Source organism: Nicotiana attenuata, unplaced genomic scaffold (genome assembly GCF_001879085.1).
Source record: "Nicotiana attenuata strain UT unplaced genomic scaffold, NIATTr2, whole genome shotgun sequence".
Lineage (NCBI taxonomy): Eukaryota > Viridiplantae > Streptophyta > Magnoliopsida > Solanales > Solanaceae > Nicotiana > Nicotiana attenuata.
In genome coordinates this window covers 27,689-46,309 of record NW_017670781.1, presented here as the reverse complement: position 1 = coordinate 46,309, position 18,621 = coordinate 27,689, and the positions used below count along the sequence as shown (strand labels likewise).

The 18,621-nt window shown below is 40.7% G+C and overlaps 1 protein-coding gene across 1 annotated transcript; it reads left to right on the top strand.

Moving 5' to 3' along the window:
* The first annotated feature begins 16,378 nt into the window (after positions 1-16,378).
* Positions 16,379-17,674, top strand: LOC109243262. The gene is made up of 4 exons (XM_019410172.1): positions 16,379-16,508; positions 16,678-16,875; positions 16,938-17,201; positions 17,355-17,674. Exons 1-4 carry the CDS (start codon positions 16,379-16,381, stop codon positions 17,672-17,674), a joined length of 912 nt encoding a protein of 303 aa, XP_019265717.1.
* The last annotated feature ends 947 nt before the right edge of the window (positions 17,675-18,621 follow it).

The window sequence follows — 18,621 nt, the reverse complement described above, 5'->3', positions numbered from 1 at the left end:
GGTTTGAACGAGCGAAGTTCGATAGCATCACGACAACTAAAGCAGAATTTGATTGAATATCCAGCTGTGACCTGGGCCGATGTACATAATTGATACTAGTCAAAGACTAGAGTCGAGGATGATCAGTTAAGAGCCCCTTCCGGGTCCGTTTACCCAAACAGATCCGAAAGCAGAATTCAAAGAGACATCGACAGAGAGCCCCGATCAAACAGAGATTGGTACCAATCATACATAGTAGATCATAGAAATAACGGACCGGGACGTAATCCCGTTCGGAATGATCAAAGGAATGATTGAGGACAAAGCTCCCGAGCGCTCATGAGTAAGAGTGGCTTCAATAAACATGTAGAGCCCAAAGAAGCACCACGGTTATTAAAATAAAACTTTAGCATCGATGCATTGGGTATTGTATCAGCCATTGGACGAATCGAGGATACTAGGTGGCCCAGACCCCTATAGACCGATCCGGCTCAAAGGAACCCTAATCAAATAGGCAAATACCATGGAACCCATGGTCACAAAACCGAAGACTGCAGACAGTAGGGAGGAGGTAGCTCGTTTATTCAACGAGGGTCACCTTCGAGAGTTCTTGAGTGACCGAGCTAAAAATCACTTCAGAGACAGGGATGTAAACAGAAAAACCAAATAGGAGGAACCGCAACACGTGATTCATATGATAGTTGGTGGGGTCGATATTCCTCAAAGCCCGATATTTAAACGGACCAAAGTGACAATCACGAGGGAGAAGCGTACCCGAGACTATTTATCGGAGGAAACCTTGTCTTTCAACGACGAGGATGCACAAGGGATCGAACAACCTCACAACGATGCACTGGTAATATCTATCCTTATGAATAAAATTCAAGTTAAACGTGTGATAATTGATCCAGGTAGCTCGGCAAACATCATTCGATCTAGGGTCGTAGAGCAGCTTGGCCTCCAAGATCAGATCGTGCCCGCAACTCGGGTACTTAACGTTAACGGTTTCAATATGGCGAGTGAGACCACCAGAGGAGAGATCATTTTGCCAGTAAATGTGGCTGGGACCGTCCAAGATACAAAGTTCCATGTGATCGAGGGTGACATGAGGTACAACGCACTGCTTAGAAGGCCTTGGATACATAACATGAGAGCAGTACCTTCAACGCTTCATCAAGTTCTGAAGTTCCCAACTTCGGAATGAGTCAAAATGGTATACGGTGAACAACCCGCCGACAAAGAGATATTTGCAATCGACGAGGTGATACCGGTATCAGCACTTTCGTCGGCAAAGGAATCGGAGCCAAAGGGAAAACAAGAAGTCAAATAGCAACCACAGGTAATAGCCTAGGCCCCATCGGAGGAGCAGGAGAGCTTCGAGGATGAAGATTTTATGATACCTCGAACCTTTATGACCCCTGATGATTCTGATGCAACGAAGTCAAAGGTCGAGGAGCTGGAACAAATCATTTTGATCGAGCTTTGATCGGCTCTAACCCTGCACCACTATGTGATGACGAGGAGTGGTCGATGCAGCTTTTACCCGAAAGGTCGGGATCGATATCCACAGGGAGTTAATATTGATTGGGAGTTGGGTTTCTATCTAATCTAGCTATGCGTGTTGCTTTTAATTACACTTCTAACCGTGCTTGGATTGGTTTCTAATCTACGTTTAATGCTATTGATTGCTGAAAGTAATCTAAGTACAATGTTTTTGTAGGAGTTTTCTCAAGTGATAAAAAGCACTAGGGAAGTGACTTATAGCCTGTTTGGCCAAGCTTCTTTTTGGCCAAAAGTGCTTTTTTTTTTCCCAAAAGCACTTTTGGCCAAAAATTGAGGTGTTTGGCCAAGCTTTTGGAAGGAAAAAAAAGTGCTTTTGAGGAGAAGCAGAAGCAGTTTTGGAGAAGCAGAAAAAACTTCTCTCCAAAAGCACTTTTTTGAGAAGCACTTTTGAGAAAAATACACTTAGAAACAGTTTTTTAAAGCTTGGCCAAACACTAATTGCTGCTCAGAAGTGCTTTCCAAACTAATTAGCCAAACACAAACTGCTTCTCACCAAAAGTACTTTTGAAAAAAGCACTTTTGAAAATAAGCACTTCTCCAAATAAGCTGATTTTTGCAGCTTGGCCAAACGGGCTATTACACCTAGGTGAGTATCTAATGTGATCTAGAGTTTAGGACAAGCTTGTTATGATTGGGGACGTGATATAACCATCACACATAAGTGATCACTCTATACCTTTCGGTAGTTTGAGTTACTTTGCCCGATTTGACTTTCTCAAGTCCAAATAGGTGTCCATGAATGATCACGCCCAACTCTAGTCCTAAAAAGGATAAGCGGTCGCTGCAAATATAATTCGGTCTAAAAGTCCGGAGTCGAATCCCACAGAGAACTAAGGCTTAGCTATATCTGTTTAATATCACTAAGAAGACAAGTTTGAACAATTTTCTAAATTATAAAGATTGAGATTTATATTTCTAACTAATTAACTAGCAAATATTACAAAGCAGTAAGATTATCAACTAACGAGACAAAGGGTTGGAGACTAAATTAAGGAGGTCTAGAGTTATGATTTCCCCAATTGTCGGAATCCTTCTAGTTATGTTCCCTATAATTTTGCCAATGTATTCTCTACTGATCATGAGCACTTTAGGTGCCGTAATTCTCTCTCGAGCAACTACAACAATTTACTAGACATATTCTCTCGAACTATGCTAGTAGGCTTTATCTAACCGCTCATTATGACCACGTCAAGGCTTTGTTATTTCTAAACCTGCCTTTAAACCCACTGTATTGATTTCTCACATACGTTAGGAGTGACGTTGTTCAACAACCACCTAAATATGTATCCTTTCTCAAGCAACACATAATAAATAGGCACAGTCAATCGATGGCCATTCAATCAACAACAATAAACACGTAGTTGAACAAGTAGAGAAATCCAACGGCTCAAATATATAAAAACATAACAAGAATTTATCCTACAAAAGGTTCCATCAAAACCCTAGATAACAAATTAACTATTCATAATAGTTTGCAAAAATACAATACTAGAATTCATAACCTGTTAGTTTGTATGGATCCACCAAATCGTAGAGTACCTGGTCCTCTACAAGATTCTGCTGAGCGCACTTAGTAAAGCAGTAAGTAAATGAGGCAGAGGATTTTTACGTGGAAAATCCCGCACAAGGGGATCAAAAAACCACGACCTACACTGTAGGCTTTTAACTTCACTAACTTGTAATCTTACCTATTACAAGCCACTCTACAATACTTTCGATTGCAAAGGATTTACTCAACTAACTTGTGGTACTTTTACCACAAGCCACTTTGTGACTATCCTAGTTACAAAGGCTTTTTCTAACTTGTGGTGCTGTCACCACAAGCCACTTTGTAACTCTACGATTACAAAGACTTTTCCTTATGACTAAATCTAGTCATAACATAAACTCAACAAGTTTACGGATTTACAAGAGGATTCCTAATCAGTATGCTTCTAAGTAAGCGATTTAGGAGATACAGTAAGTACAATAACAAGGTTACAACTTCAACTAGGACAACAACAATCAATCTTTTGGGAACTGGTCCGTAGTGGCGTTCAACCTTGTTCTTCAAGCTTGAGAGGATGATTTTTCTATTTTTGCAAGAGGCTTGAATGATGAAATAGAAGCCTTCCAGTCATGTTTTGTATAATGCTCATTGTGGGTACATCTTGATCACATCACTTGAAGTGATGTGAGTACTTTGTTTGGTTAGAGAATGAGTGGGCAGACAGNTTGATCTTCCTCAGCACTCTTCTCACATGATGGATAAGATTCATCAAAGATAACATGGACACTCTCCTTAACACATTGAGTCCGCTTGTTATATATCTTGTAACCCTTGCTTTGAGAAGAGTACCCAAGGAATATTCCTTCGTCACTCTTGGCATCGAATTTACCAAGCTGATCCTTTCCATTGTTGAGAACATAGCATTTGCATCCAAATGTTCTTAGATGAGTCAGCTTGGGTTTTCTTCCATTCAACAATTCATAAGGGGTCTTATTCAGAAGTGATCTGATCATACACCTGTTCACTAAATAGCAGGCAGTGTTGACAGCTTCAGCCCAGAAATTTTTTGCAAGTCCACTTTCAATCAGCATTGTTCTTGCCATTTCTTTCAGAGTTCTGTTCTTCCTTTCTACTACTCCATTTTGCTGGGGAGTTCTGGGAGCTGAGAAGTTGTGAGTGATTCCATTTTCATTGCAGAATTCATCAAGTTTGACATTGTCAAATTCTGTTCCATGATCTGATCTAATGCAAACAACTCTAGACTCCATCTTTACCTGGATTTTCTTCACAAAGGCCACAAATACCTCAACAGTTTCATCTTTTGTTCTGAGAAACAGAGTCCATGTGAATCTGGAATAGTCGTCCACAATCACGAAGATGTATCTCTATCCTCCTCTGCTTTGCACCTTCATTGGTCCACACAGATCCATATGCAGGAGCTCGAGCGGCTTTGAGGTGCTCACATCTCTTTTTGACTTAAAGGAGGACTTCACATGTTTTCCTCTAGCACAGGCATCACAGACCTTTTGAGTCTTGAATTGTGACACAAGCAGACCATGGACCAGGTCCTTCTGAATTAGTTTGTTCAGAAGAGAAAAGCTTGCATGGCCCAATCATCTGTGCCAAAGTTCAGCGTCATCATCAACAGCCTTCAGACAACTCAGATCACCACTCTGTAAAGATTCAAAATCAACAACATAGATGTTCTTCTATCTTTTGGCCACCAGTACTATTTCACCGGTCACAAGGTCAGTGACTGTACATATTTTGGACAAGAATTCCACCTTGTTTCCTTTATCACAAATTTGAGAAACACTCAGGAGACTGTACTTAAGCCCATTGACATAGTACACATTCTCAATAGAGTGAGTGAGTGACTTCCCAACTTTTCCAACTCCAAGAATGTACCCCTTTTTGCCATTACCAAATGATACACTCCCTCCTTGCAGGGCTTTTAGTGAAAGAAAGTCTGTGGTGTTCCCAGTCATGTGTTTTGAATATCCACTATCCATGAACCATTGTTAACCGCTTCCTTTCACTGTTCCCTGCACAAGAGATTTAGGAGTTAGTTTTAGGAACCCAAACAAGTTTGGGTCCCTTGTAGTAAGCAAGAGGATGAATAAAAGCTCTCTTATTCCATGCAGGTAATGTGCGTTTTTTGTGAGTGGAACCTGGTCCCTCTTTTGTGGTCACGGTTTCAACAGCCACTTTGTGTTTCTGAACTGATTGATTCTTGGCCTGGACACCTTCCTTGAAACGCCCAGTGTTCCCATATTTGGTGCGAGGCCAGTTATCAGATACAGTGACGCTCTTACTGTAAGGGTTGTGAGAGGTTTTCTCCCTTTGCAACCCTGCTCCCTGCCCCTTTTTACTATCATTAGTAAGCAAAGCAGTGGTAGCTTCTGAGGACCAGGTCCACTTTAGAGACCTTTCAAGATCATTCATTACTTTTTCTAGATTTGCTTGGAGGAGCTCGTTTTTCTCAATTTCAGCACTCATCCTACGTCTCAAAGCTTTCACCTCATCTTCAAGCCTAAGGTATTCCTCACTTGATATCTCCTTTCCTCTTTCAGAACTTTCAGGTTTTGACTTAGTCGATGGTTTTACTATTGTTTCCCTTTGGTCTGCAATTTCTATCAACAGATCGCTCTTTTCTTTTCTAAGAATTTCAGTGGTTTTCTTATGATCAGTAACTGCAGCCACTAAGTCTTCTCTAGTACATTCAGATTCTTCTAGTTCTAAGATTAAAGAATCCCTATCCTCCGCAAGACTACAAAAGGCAGTAATTAAAACATCAGCTAAACACATGAGTTTTTTTTGGAGAATAGGATTTCAGATTTCTCTAAACATCCCTGAAGTTTACCTCTTTGTCGCCATTGTCTTCATCATCATCTGATTGAGCCATCAAAGCGAACGTTGAGTCATATCCAATCTCCTCGCCTTCAACTACCATCATGGAACTATCACCAGTGTTAGGTTTGTCTTGTTTTACTTGTGTAGTTCCTTCATGAGCTGTTTGCAAAGCCTCCCATATTTCCTTTGCAGTGTCGCAGGTAGAGATTCTGTCGTACTCTTTAGGTTCCATTCCATATACTAGAATTTTCTTGGCACGAAAATTCTTCTCCACAACTTTCTTGTCTTCTTCAGTGTATTCTTTGCTAGTTTTTTTTATTGAAAACGGAAATTCATCTAGTACCTTGATTGGAACATAAGGACCATCGCAAATGATATCCCATAGCTCACAATCCTCAGCCATGATGAAATCGTGCATTCTAGCTTTCCACCACCAATAGGATTTTCCATCAAACTTGGGAGGTTGGTATATGGATTGACCTTCTTCAAAATTTAGTGGAGCCACCATGAGGATCCTTCCTAGGTGTTAGCCTGATAGGAGGAACCTGCTCTGATACCAATTGTTAGTTTGTATGGATCCACCAAATTGTAGAGTACTTGGTCCTCTACAAGATTCTGCTGAGCACACTTAGTAAAGCAGTAAGTAAAATAGGCAGAGGATTTTTACGTGGAAAAATCCCGCACAAGGGGATCAAAAAACCACGACCTACACTGTAGGCTTTTAACTTCACTAACTTGTAATCTTACCTATTACAAGCCACTCTACAATACTTCCGATTGCAAAAGATTTACTCAACTAACTTGTGGTACCTTTACCACAAGCCACTTTGTGACTATCCTAGTTACAAAGGCTTTTTCTAACTTGTGGTGCTGTCACCAAGAGCCACTTTGTAACTCTACGATTACAAAGACTTTTTCTTATGACTAAATCTAGTCACAACATAAACTCAACAAGTTTACAGATTTACAAGAGGATTCCTAATCAGTATGCTTCTAAGTAAGCAATTTAGGAGATACAGTAAGTACAATAACAAGGTTACAACTTCAACAGGGACAGCAACAATCAATCTTTTAGGAACTGGTCCGTAGAGGCGTTCAACCTTGTTCTTCAAGCTTGAGAGGATGATTTTTCTATTTTTGCAAGAGGCTTGAATGATGAGATAGAAGCCTTCCAGTTATGTTTTGTATAAAGCTCATTGTGGGTACATCTTGATCACATCACTTGAAGTGATGTGAGTACTTTGTTTGGTTAGAGAATGAGTGGGCGGACAGTGCAGTGCATTGCGGCAGAAACAGTGCCGTCAGTCACTTTATTTCCAGCTGTGTCCAATTGACTTTGTACTGCTACGAGGAAACCACAAGAGCATCAGGTGCTTGTGTTGGTTCCTAGCTCCTGAAGCTGTAGCAGTTCACCTTTAGCTGGAATCCGTTAAAGCTTGCAGCAATTCAAGTAGGTCAGGTTCCCTATCTGGTTCTCAACAGTATGCTTGTTAGATCATCAAAACATAAGGCAAGAGTATTTAAGATCTATCAGCATTATTTCGGGGTCGGGCATACTCGGCTTCGGTATCCATCGAGTACTTCGATAAGCCTCCCATCAGGCTCACTCAAGGTCAATTTCGATTTCTCTCCTGAAGTAACCCTCGAGTTCAAGAAATCGGGTAGCCTTGATTTCTACCGTATACAGATAGTCCCCTCATTTTTTGGAGTATAACGACAAGAAACGAATTGAGTGCTCGATCTTTACCCCGATTTCTTACGATATCATCATCGTTACGTAAGTGACTGAGGAAACAAAAGCTTGGAAGCTGGCCTTTCCCGAGGACGACCTCGAGAACTCTAGCAAGTCCGGCAGTGGAGAAGATTCTGTGGGTGAAGACACTTCTGCCGATAAGGATCGTGCTGCTTAGGTTTCGTGTTCTTCGTAATTTTTTGCTTTTGTGACTGATCGACCCTTATGAGGAACTCTTGATCGTGACCCATTGCCCTTGTTAATATGTTTATACAAAACTTTTTTCCTTCCATGGCTTCTGAATCAGTTACCCTTTCGTGCGGGGTCAAAGCGTCTTAGCATAAAGTTCCCTTTGAATATCCAAAGTTTTGAGATGGTAATGACCGACAATAAGTACTGCCCATGACCATTTCTGATCAATGGACCCCGAATAATCGTTTGAACTTGAGTTTGAGTAGCTTTTAGGCCAAACAATCGATGAGGTAAGGTAGACCTTGGGCTTGATGGTTGAGTGGGTATATGCTCGAACTTGAGATGATAGATAGCGTTTAGGCTTTATAGTCGAGCGAGGATCTGCTCGAACTCGAAGTAAAGTTAGCCCTTAGGCTTTTATAGATAGTCCCCAACTGAGAACTTGCTCGAACTCGGGTAGCTCTTGGGCTTAGTAGTCGAGCGAGTGCTTGCTCGAACTCGAAATAAAGTTAGCCCTTAGGCTTTATAGATAGTCCCAGAGTGAGAGTTTGCTTGAACTCGGGTTAAGGTAGCCCTTGGGCTTTTTTATATTGGCCTTTAGGCTTTTTGGATCGGCTCTTAGGCTCTTTTGCATTGTCCCTTAGGCTCTTCTATATTGGCCCTTAGGATTTTTGAGTTGGGCCAATTCGGCCTCTAATAACGGCTATATTGTTTCCCTCTTTTCGGCTAAAAGACTTAGTGAAAATTTTTCTATGCCTTAGCATGTATTTCTTGTACCCGTTGGGTTTTTCGAAGGTTCGATCGATCGGAACCTTATTTGTAATTCGTTTGTGTAATGACAATTGAATACCTCTTGAGGCTTTTTCGAAGGTTGATGTTATTGAAGCCTTTAAATTTGTGACGACCCAAAGGGTCATCACTTGTTTCCTTACTCATTCTGTGCTTCTGAGGCCTTGAAAATCTCATTTGGGGTTGCCTCGATATGCGTGCGCAGTCCGGGCGCGTAGCCGGAAAGCTTAAATATGAATTCTGTGAGAAAAAGGCTAAATTTTGACATTAAACTGGATAAATTTGACTTCGGTCAACATTTTGGATAAACGGACCCGGACCCGTGATTTGACGGTCCCGGAGGATCCGTAGGAAAATATGGGACTTGGGCGTATGCCCGGAATCGAATTCCGAGGTCCCAAGCCCGAGAAATGAATTTTTGTGTGAAATTGTTTACTGGAAATGATTAAGGAAAAATGAAAATGAAATTTGATTGAAAGACTATGGTATCGGGCTCGTATTTTGGTTCTGGCGCCCGATACAAGTCTTATATATGGTTTAAGCGCTTTCTGTAAAGTTTTGTTGAAATCGGACGTCGTTTGACGTGTTTCGGACTTAAAACTCTAAATTTGAAAGTTTATGAAGTTTGAAGAAAAACTAGTGATTTTGAGGTTTGATTCATTGTTTATGATGTTATGATCGCACGGATAAGTCCATAGGATGTTTTTGAGGTTGTGTGCATACTTGGTTTGGAGCCCCGAGGGCTCGGGTGAGTTTTGGATAGGTGTCGGATTGCATTTTTGCATTTTTGAAAAAAATCTGGTGTTTTCAGTTCTGCAACTTTCGCATTTGCGAAGCAGGTCTCGCAAATGCGAACTCGCAAATGCGAGCCTGGCATCGCAAATGCGAGAAGAGGGAGTCAGCAGCTGGGGTCGCAAATGCGACCAAATGGTCCGCAAATGCGAATTCGAGCATGTCGTAAATGCGACTCTTTTGCTCGCAAATGCGAACCTCCCCTTTTTCCACTTAAGGTCGCAAATGCGAGATATAGTTCGCAAATGCGAAATCTGGGGGAATTCTGCTGGGTTCGCAAATGCGAACCCAAGTTCGCATTTCCCATATCTGCAACCTGCATATTTTACACTTAGCTGAATTTTTGAGTCATTTTAACATTCTTTCAAAACACAAACCTCTTTGGGCGATTTTCCAAGAACAAGACTTCTTCAAAATCATTTGTAAGTTGGTTTTTACCCGTTTCTTTCAATCTTTAATATCATTTAACATATTTTCAACTTAAAATCAATGATTTTCATGGGTGAAATTGGGGGGTTTGGGTAGAACCTAGGTTTTCTAAAAATTGGGGATTTGGACCTCAATTTGAGGTTCGATTTTAAAACAAATTGCATATTTGAGTTCGTGGGGGAATGTGTAATCGGGTTTTGGTTCGAACCTCGGGTTTTGACCACGTGGGCCCGGGGGCGATTTTGGAATTTTTGGGAAAAACTTTGGAAAATTCATTTTTATGCATTCAAGTTGATTCATTTAGAGTTTATTAAAGCAATTGAGTAATTTATGGCTAGATTCGAGCGGATTGGTGGTGGAATCACCGGGTAAATCTATAGTTGAGGCTTGAGTTGAGTTCAAGGCATCGAGGTAAGTGTTTGGTTTAACCCTAGCTTGAGGGAATAGGAGTTGAGTCTTAATTGTAACTTGTTAATTGTCGAGTACGATGTATAGGCGTGGTGACGAGTATCTATACATTGGTGTCTAGCATGACTGTGAGTCCTTATTTTTTGAATAGTTTGGATTTTATTATACCTTTCATGCTTAATTGATGACTTCTATATGTTGTAAAGAGCTTGTGAAAGGAATTGTGATCTTCGTGGAGCGTTGGCTCGAGTTGAAATACAAATTGTGAACGTATATGAGATAAGTAAATCTTTGGAGCACCGGGTCGAGTGATAATGTGAACTATGTGATGAAAGTGAAAGAAAGAAAAAGAGTTATTGACCCATTCCCTTGCCGGGACGTTGTTGATTATTGAATATTTTCCCTTGCCGGGATGTTGAGATTATTGATGTTGTACCCTTGCCGGGATTTAATTGTTTTATTGTGTTCCCTTGCCGGGATTTCTATTATTATTTTGTTTATTCCCTTGCCCTTGTTTGTGATTGTTGTTTGGGTGAGGAAGAGTATAAAGCACGAAGGGTGATGCCGTGCATTGTTTGTTTATTGTGAGGAAAGAGTGTAAAGCATGAAGGGTGATGCCATGCATTGTTTGCTATTGTGAGGAAAGAGTGTAAAGCACGAAGGGTGATGCCCTGCCGTACGATGTACCATTCCGTGCCAATTCTATTGATTATATGTGAGGAAAGAGAGTAAAAACACGAAGGGTGATGCCGTGCACATTTTGTTATTCTAATTGCTTGGTGAGGACGAGAGTAAAAGCACGAAGGGTGATGCCGTGCACTTGTCTTTGATTTTCCTGATTTTTTTTTTTGCTGATAATTGAGTTATGTTGTCCTTTACTTCTATTTATTGATTTTCTGGTTGTTATCGGTTCAAGTGCATTAATTGTCTGATTCCCCTGTTACTGAGATTCTTTATGTTGGCATTTTCCTTTATCGTGTTACTTGTTATTACTGGCTCGATGTATCCTTGCACAACATTATGCGTTGAAATTTTGCTATAATTGCTACATGTTTATGTGATTTAATTGCTACTTGACATTTAGCATACTAAATGTTAAATTGCCTATTTGCTCCTTATAATCCATAATTAATTGCTAATTGTCATTATTTGTTTTCCTTAGTGAATCGTAAATTTTGTGTACTTGTTGTCTTAAGAACTCGTATTAATTGTTGCGTTTGTTAGAGTAAAATTTCTTTTGGAGGAACTGTTGATTTAATGAAATGGGAGCGGGTGGTACGCCTACCACAAGTGATATTGAAATGGGAGCGGGTGGTACGCCTACCACGAGTGATATTGAAATGGGAGCGGGTGGTACGCCTACCACGAGATATTGAGAAATGGGATCCGGTTGCACGCCTGCAACAAGATGAGTTGAACATGAAAGTTGGCTTATCTCTTCATTTACTGCTAGAAGTTAAAATTGTAGATGTACGCTTTATTATTCCTGAAATTCTATTTCTAACTGTTGCCCCTGAAGCATGCTCCCTTCCCCAGCTTAAATTGTTATTTTCTTGCTACGTCTCCGTTGTACTTGTATATATATCTGCACAGGTTTATTTGGTGGTCTGGTCCTAGCCTCGTCACTACTTCGCCGGGGTTAGGCTAGGCACTTACCAGCACATGGGGTCGGTTGTGCTGAAACTACACTCTGTGCTATTTTGCACAGATCCCAGGCTTCAGACAGCAGCAATAATAGAGTGGGAGCAGGCTTTCAGTCCAGTAAGACCCGAGGTAGCCTTGCAGGCGTTCGCAGGCCCTGGCGTCTCATTTCATCTATATTCTTGTTTCTTTCATGTAATTCTGAAGACAGTGTCAAGTTTATTTCTTTCAGACCTTTATGTGTAGTATTCTTAGACCGTCTGTGAAATTGTGACACCAGTCTTGGGTAGAGGCCTTGGTTGAAATTTTCCGCATTTCTATTCAGTTTTCTATAATATTGAGACTTCCGCTTATTATTTAATTTCATTGCTTGTATTATTGCCGATAATTGTTAAAAGGAATTATGTTATTAATGAAAAAGTAATTAAATTTTGCTTGCCTAGCTCTCATTAATAGGCTTCATCACGACTCCCGAGGGTGGGAAATCCGGGTCGTGACAAAATTATTCGAGGGCTGATTTTATCGAAGCCCTTTATCATTTGCTTTTGCCGAGGGTAGCCTGATTTAACGGTTTTTTCAAAGTGTTTGAAGGCCTTTATTTTATAAAGGAAGTCGGACGTCTCCCCGCTGTATTTTAGCCGTAGCCTTTTTATATGAACGTAGTCTTTAGTATGGCCGTAGCCTTCGGGTATGTCTCTTGGACTTGTTTCCCGATAATATTTCGAACTTGTTCGAAATGTTAGTCCCCGAGTGTGATGGCCTTGGCCCGTTATATCGGGGTGCCTCTTTGAGGTCTTATTATTTCGAACTCAGATAGCTCGAGTAAATAGTCCTTGAGTGTTCAAGACATGCTTGCACTTGGGTTAAGATAACCCTTGGGCTTTTATGATCGAGTGAGGATTTGCTCGAAGTCGAAGTAAAGTTAGCCCTTAGGCTTCTTAGATAGTCCCCGAGTGAGAGTTTGCTCAAACTCGGGCTGAGGTAGCCCTTGGACTTTCGTATTTGTCACGGATTTTGGATGTCTTCGATCCGTGTTAGTTTGGTCGTAGCCTCTTTAGTTCGGAACTTGCCCTTTGGGCTGATCTTCCATTTCACTTCGAGCTTGACCGAAGTGTCATCCCCGAGTGGGGTGGCCGTGGCCTGCAAAATCGAGTATTGCCTTTAGGGTCTTATGGTCTCGAAATGTCAGCAGTTTGATTCCGTTCGCCTTTGGGACATCAGCCCTCAAGCATGGGTCAATTCTTCGAATTTCCGCCGCGGTCGGCCCTTAAGCCTGTTTACACAATAGACCAAGAGTATAAAATATGAAAATTTTATAAAGGTAGGGGATATCGACAAGGAAAATTACTTCTCTTGATAGATGATTATACATGCGCGCGTGCTTGATTTCTAGGGCTCGAGTAACCTATACGGGCACGGTTCATCTGACCGTTTGGCCCTTACAAAATTTTCCTATCGAGGCCCGCTGTTACGAAGTGATTTCCTTGTCAGAGAGAAGACATTCAAGGGTAATGCCCTCCAGTATTCGAGGCTTACTGTAAGGAAACTCGGATACTGTTGAATTGCTTTTAGTTAGCACGCAACGGTTGCCTCGTTAAAAACCTCGCCGGAAAAACCTATTTGGGACAAAAACCGGTCTAAGGGAAAAAGAGTGCAACTCGTGCTTCAAGATTCAGAGCTTCGTGCCGATCCTTATCGATAGCCTGCAAGTGTTAATCGAACAAATCGAAAAGATTGGACTGGGGTCTTACCTTTATTCGAACTTTGGATACTTAACGTGATCTTCCTCGGCATCAAGCCCCCGAGAATTTTGACCTCGATCATTTCTCCTCTCATTTCATGTGAAGCTTTGCCCAGGACCGCTGCCTCTATAGTCTCCGTTGTACAGTCGATATCAATCTCTATTCGACCTCGGCTCTTAATCGGTATCCCTTTTGATCCTATCCATGATCCTGCTAGGATAAACAGACCCCGAAGGAGTCCTCAGTTGATCGTCTTCGACCCTAATCTTCGACTGATACCTATTATGTACGTCAGCCGAAGTGATAGCCGGGTACTCGATTAAACTTTGCATCAACTACTGTGCCGCTATAAAACTTCGAGTGTTGAGACCTTGAGTGAAAGCTTGAACAACCCAGTCATCGGTGATCGGAGGGAAATCCATTCTCTCCGCTTGGAATCGAGATACGAATTCCCTGAGTATCTTGTTATTTTTCTGCCTTATCTTGAAAAGGTCCGACTTTCTTGTTGCAATTTTAATGGCTCCCGCATGTGCCTTTACAAAAGAATCTGCAAGCATTGCAAACGAATCAATAGAATTAGGGGGTAAGTTATGATACCATATTAAGGCACCCTTCGATAGAGTCTCCCCAAACTTCTTCAGCAATACAGACTCGATTACGTCGTCTTCCAAGTCGTTTCCCTTTATGGCACATGTGTAAGAAGTAACGTGTTTATTTGGGTCAGAGGTTTCGTTTTGTATTTAGGTATATCGGGCATACAGAACTTCTTTGGGATGGGCTTCGGAGCCTCACTCGGGGGGAACGACCTTTGTACAAATTTTTGGCATCCAATCCCTTCGAGATCGGGGGTGCCCCTGGTATTTGATCAACACGGGAGTTATAAGTCTCCACCTTCTTGTCATTTTCCTCGATCTTCTTTTCTCCGGACTCTATCTTCTTGGTGAGCTCTTCAAGCATTCTCATAATAGGGGGGTCAGTCCCCGAGCCATTCTCGTTTGACCTCTCTGGTGCTGGTTCAGCACGTCGAGTGTTTTCTGGTTCAGCTATACTCGGAGTTCTATTCTGACTATGAAGTTGAGCGATGGCGATTTGCTAAGCTAGCAGCATCTCGAATATCACTTGGAGGCTGATTCCCCTGTCACCTATTCCTGGCGTTCCTTGGCCCCTAGATCGGGCTTCTCTGCGTACACTTCCTCCGGGGTCTGCGCCTAAATCTGCATTTAAAGCAATGTGGTAACTAACGTCAACTGGTTCCAGATTTGGCACTTCCCCAGGGTTTATTGGTGGTACACCGACCCCTGCATTGTTGTTTTCCCCATGAAATCCAAGACCTTCATTGTCATGAACAGGTGCATTTTGCGAGTTCGACATGTTTAATCTTGAGAATCAGAAAATATTGACAAGAAAAAGTGTAAAAATAACGTGTGTAATGAGAATCAGTAAAGAAATAATCACTATTATCTTTAGCCCCACGGTGGTCACCAAACTGTTTACCTCGAAAATACGAGTAACAATTAAATTTGATTTGTGGTTTTAAAGATATGTGATTTAGCTCAATACCAATTAATAATCAAGAAATGTGAGGTATAAATGAAAGAAACAAGTGAATCAAACTAGTGTTACTCAAGCAGTTTTGACCTCGAACTTAGTGACCTCGAGATGAACCAAGAACAATAAAGTAAGAACAATAGAGAGAAAGGGCAAGTCTGCTGAGCAATGAGCCAAAAAGTAAGATAGTATATTCTTTTCCAATGATTGGATCCTGTTTACAAATGATTGCGGTCCCCTTTATATAATAAGGGAACCCTAAATAAGGTACATTTCCATTTATAGTAAGGAATCTCATTGGGACAACTGTCTAATCGCCTAATATGGAATCGTACAATACTATTCCGGGATTTGCGCCATGATTTTGGGGACGTGGCAGGAATCTCGTTCATTCTGTTAGAGATCCATAACAGCATTATTTCGGGGCCGGGCATAGTGGGCTTCGGTATCCATCGAGTACTTCGATCTATGAAGTCTCCTATCGGGCTCACTCAAGGTCTATATCGATTTCTCTCCTGAAGTAATCCTCGAGTTCACGAAATCGGGTAGCCTCGATTTCTACCGTATACATTGCATATATAGAGAAGCTCATCTTCTAGCTCTTAAAGAGTTAAGAACAAGTGGTACCTCGCGCCGTCGTTGTCGCTCGCTCAGCTTCGGCTTCGGTCAATTGATATGATTTTTTGGACTAAATTTATTTTCCATCATTTAACATTTTCTTTTCTGAATAATTTTCGCGTTGGAAGAAATCATTTTTTGCTCCTCCATTTGAGTTCGCCGAAATTCTGTGAGCCGCTATCACAGAATAGTTATTCCGTTCTATCCTGGGAGGAATTAATCCGCAACATTGGGCATTGTGAGGGGATTAAATTCCTTAAGGAAACACAAGAAACTTGTGGGCTCGGAATTTTTTTCTGATTTGTTTTTCCTTAAACTAACGTTTGTTGATTTACTGGTTTTGAATACAGAGTGATGTAAGGAATTTAACATTTATTTCTGTATTCATCTTGCTTTCTAGTTTGGGAGACTAAAATCTTATTGATTTTCTACTCCCGTTTTGAAGATTAAAATCTTCGAATTTTCTACTCTAGTTTGAGATTAACGTCTTTGTGACGTTCTACTCAATCCCAGATATAAAAACTCGGTTGTTTATATTCGGTTTGAAGATATAAAAACTTCACCGAGATACTAATTTTGTTTGTCAATTTCTTTTACAGAAAAATGACAACGAGTGCAGAACAACAGAATGGTTCTGTTGGGAGTACAGCTGCAATGGCAACTGCGTCTTCACGTCGCACAACTCCTGCACCGGCAGAAAAACCCGGAAAGTTTTCTAGTGTGGACTTTAAGCGTTGGCAGTAGAAAATATTTTTCTACCTGACCACACTCAGTTTACAGCGCTTTATCAGTGCCAGTTCTGGGAGAAGAAACTCCTTAAAATGAGCGATTTGTGGTCACTGAGGCATGGAAGCATTCTAACTTCATATGCAAAAATTATAGTTGACGTTTCTTGGAAGAAGGCTTGTACAATGCTTATTGCGTCATGAAAACATCAAGAGAATTGTGGAATGCGCTTGAAAAGAAGTACAAGACTGAAGATGCTGGACTAAAAAAGTTTGTGGCTGCCAAATTTCTGGATTTCAAAATGGTTGACGAAAAATCTGTCATAACGCAAGTCCAAGAATTGCAAGTTATTGTTCATGACCTCCTTGCTGAAGGTATAAATCGAGTCAATATTTTTATATTGATTATTTTACTAATTATAAATTTATGATTGAAGGTATGGTCATAAATGAAGCGTTTCAAGTTGCGGCATTTATTGAAAAGCTGCCTCCGCTATGGAAGGACTTTAAGAATTACTTGAAACATAAGCGCAAGGAAATGACGCTTGAAGACCTTATTGTTCGTCTATGGATTGAAAAGGAAAACAAGGCTGCTGAGAAGAAGTCTCGTGGAAGTTCAACAATAATGGGTGCAAATATTGTTGAGGAAGCTTCAACGAGCAAAAAGAGAAAGAAGTCGTCTGCACCAAAGAATTACCCAAGCAGAAAGAAGTTCAAAGGTAATTGCCACAACTGTGGAAAGGTTAGACACAAGGCTGCTGAATGTCGTGCACCAAAGAAGGACAAGAAGAAAAGTCAAGCAAACATGATTGAGAAGAATGATGAAATAGACGATTTATGTGCCATGCTTTCAGAGTGCAACCTAGTCGGAAATCCTAGAGAATGGTGGATTGATTCGGGGGCAACTCGTCATGTTTGTGCTAACAAGGAGTTGTTTACTTCTTATGCTCCCGCTGGACCCAACGAGACAGTTTTCATGGCAAATTCCGCTACTGCAAAAATTGAAGGAACATGCAAGATAGCTTTGAAGATGACTTCTGGCAAGATTGTGACTCTAAATGATGTTCTTCATGTTCTTGAAATGCGAAAGAATTTAGTCTTGACATCACTTCTAGTCAAGAATGGCTTTAAGTGTGTTTTTGTTTCCGACAAGGTTGTAGTTAGTAAGAATTAAATGTATGTAGGAAAAGGTTACCTTACTGAGGGCCTTTTTAAACTCAATGTAATTGCCATTGATATTAATAAAATTTCAGCTTCTTCTTACTTGCTTGAGTCAAATAATTTATGGCATGAACGTTTAGGCCACGTCAACTTCAAAACTTTGCGAGATATGATTAATTTTGAAGTCTTACCTAAGTTTGAATGCAATAACTCGAAATGTAAAATATGTGTGGAATCAAAGCATGTTAAGCATCCTTATAAGTCAGTTGAAAGGAATTCAAATCCTTTAGACTTAATTCACACAGATATTTGCGACATGAAGTCAATACCATCTCGCGGTGAGAAATAGTATTTTATAACTTTCATTGATGACAGTACTAGATGTTGCTATTTTAGTTACTTAATAGTAAAGATGAAGCAATTGATGCATTCAAGCAATATAAAAATGAAGTTGAAACGCAACTAAACAAAAAGATCAAAATGATAAGAAGTGATAGGGGCGGCGAATATGAATCTCCTTTTGAAGAAATATGTTTGGAAAATGGCATTATTCACCAAACAACTGCCCCTTACTCACCGAAATCTAATGGAATTGTGGAAAGAAAGAATAGAATGTTAAAGGAGATGATGAATGCCTTGTTAATAAGTTCTGGTTTACCTCAGAATTTGTGGGGGGAAGCTAGTCTTACAGCTAACCGAATACTGAATCGAGTTCCCCATAGCAAAACGCAATCCATTCCATATGAAGAATGAAAAGGAAGGAAACCTTACTTAAAATATTTTAAAGTGTGGGGGTGTTTGGCTAAAGTGCAAGTTCCTATACCCAAAAGGGTAAAGATTGGACCAAAAACCGTTGATTGCATTTTCGTAGGATATGCAACAAATAGTAAGGCATATCGTTTCTGGTTCATAAATTAGAAAATCCATACATTCATATTAATATGGTAGTTAGATCGGATA

Coding starts and splice junctions, on each gene's coding strand:
- LOC109243262 (XM_019410172.1), top strand. CDS start 16,379: ATGACAACGAGTGCAGAACAACAGAATGGTTCTGTTGGGAGTACAGCT. Junction 16,876..16,937: donor TCATGACCTCCTTGCTGAAG/GTATAAATCGAG, acceptor TTATGATTGAAG/GTATGGTCATAAATGAAGCG. Junction 17,202..17,354: donor TGCACCAAAGAATTACCCAA/GCAGAAAGAAGT, acceptor CCATGCTTTCAG/AGTGCAACCTAGTCGGAAAT.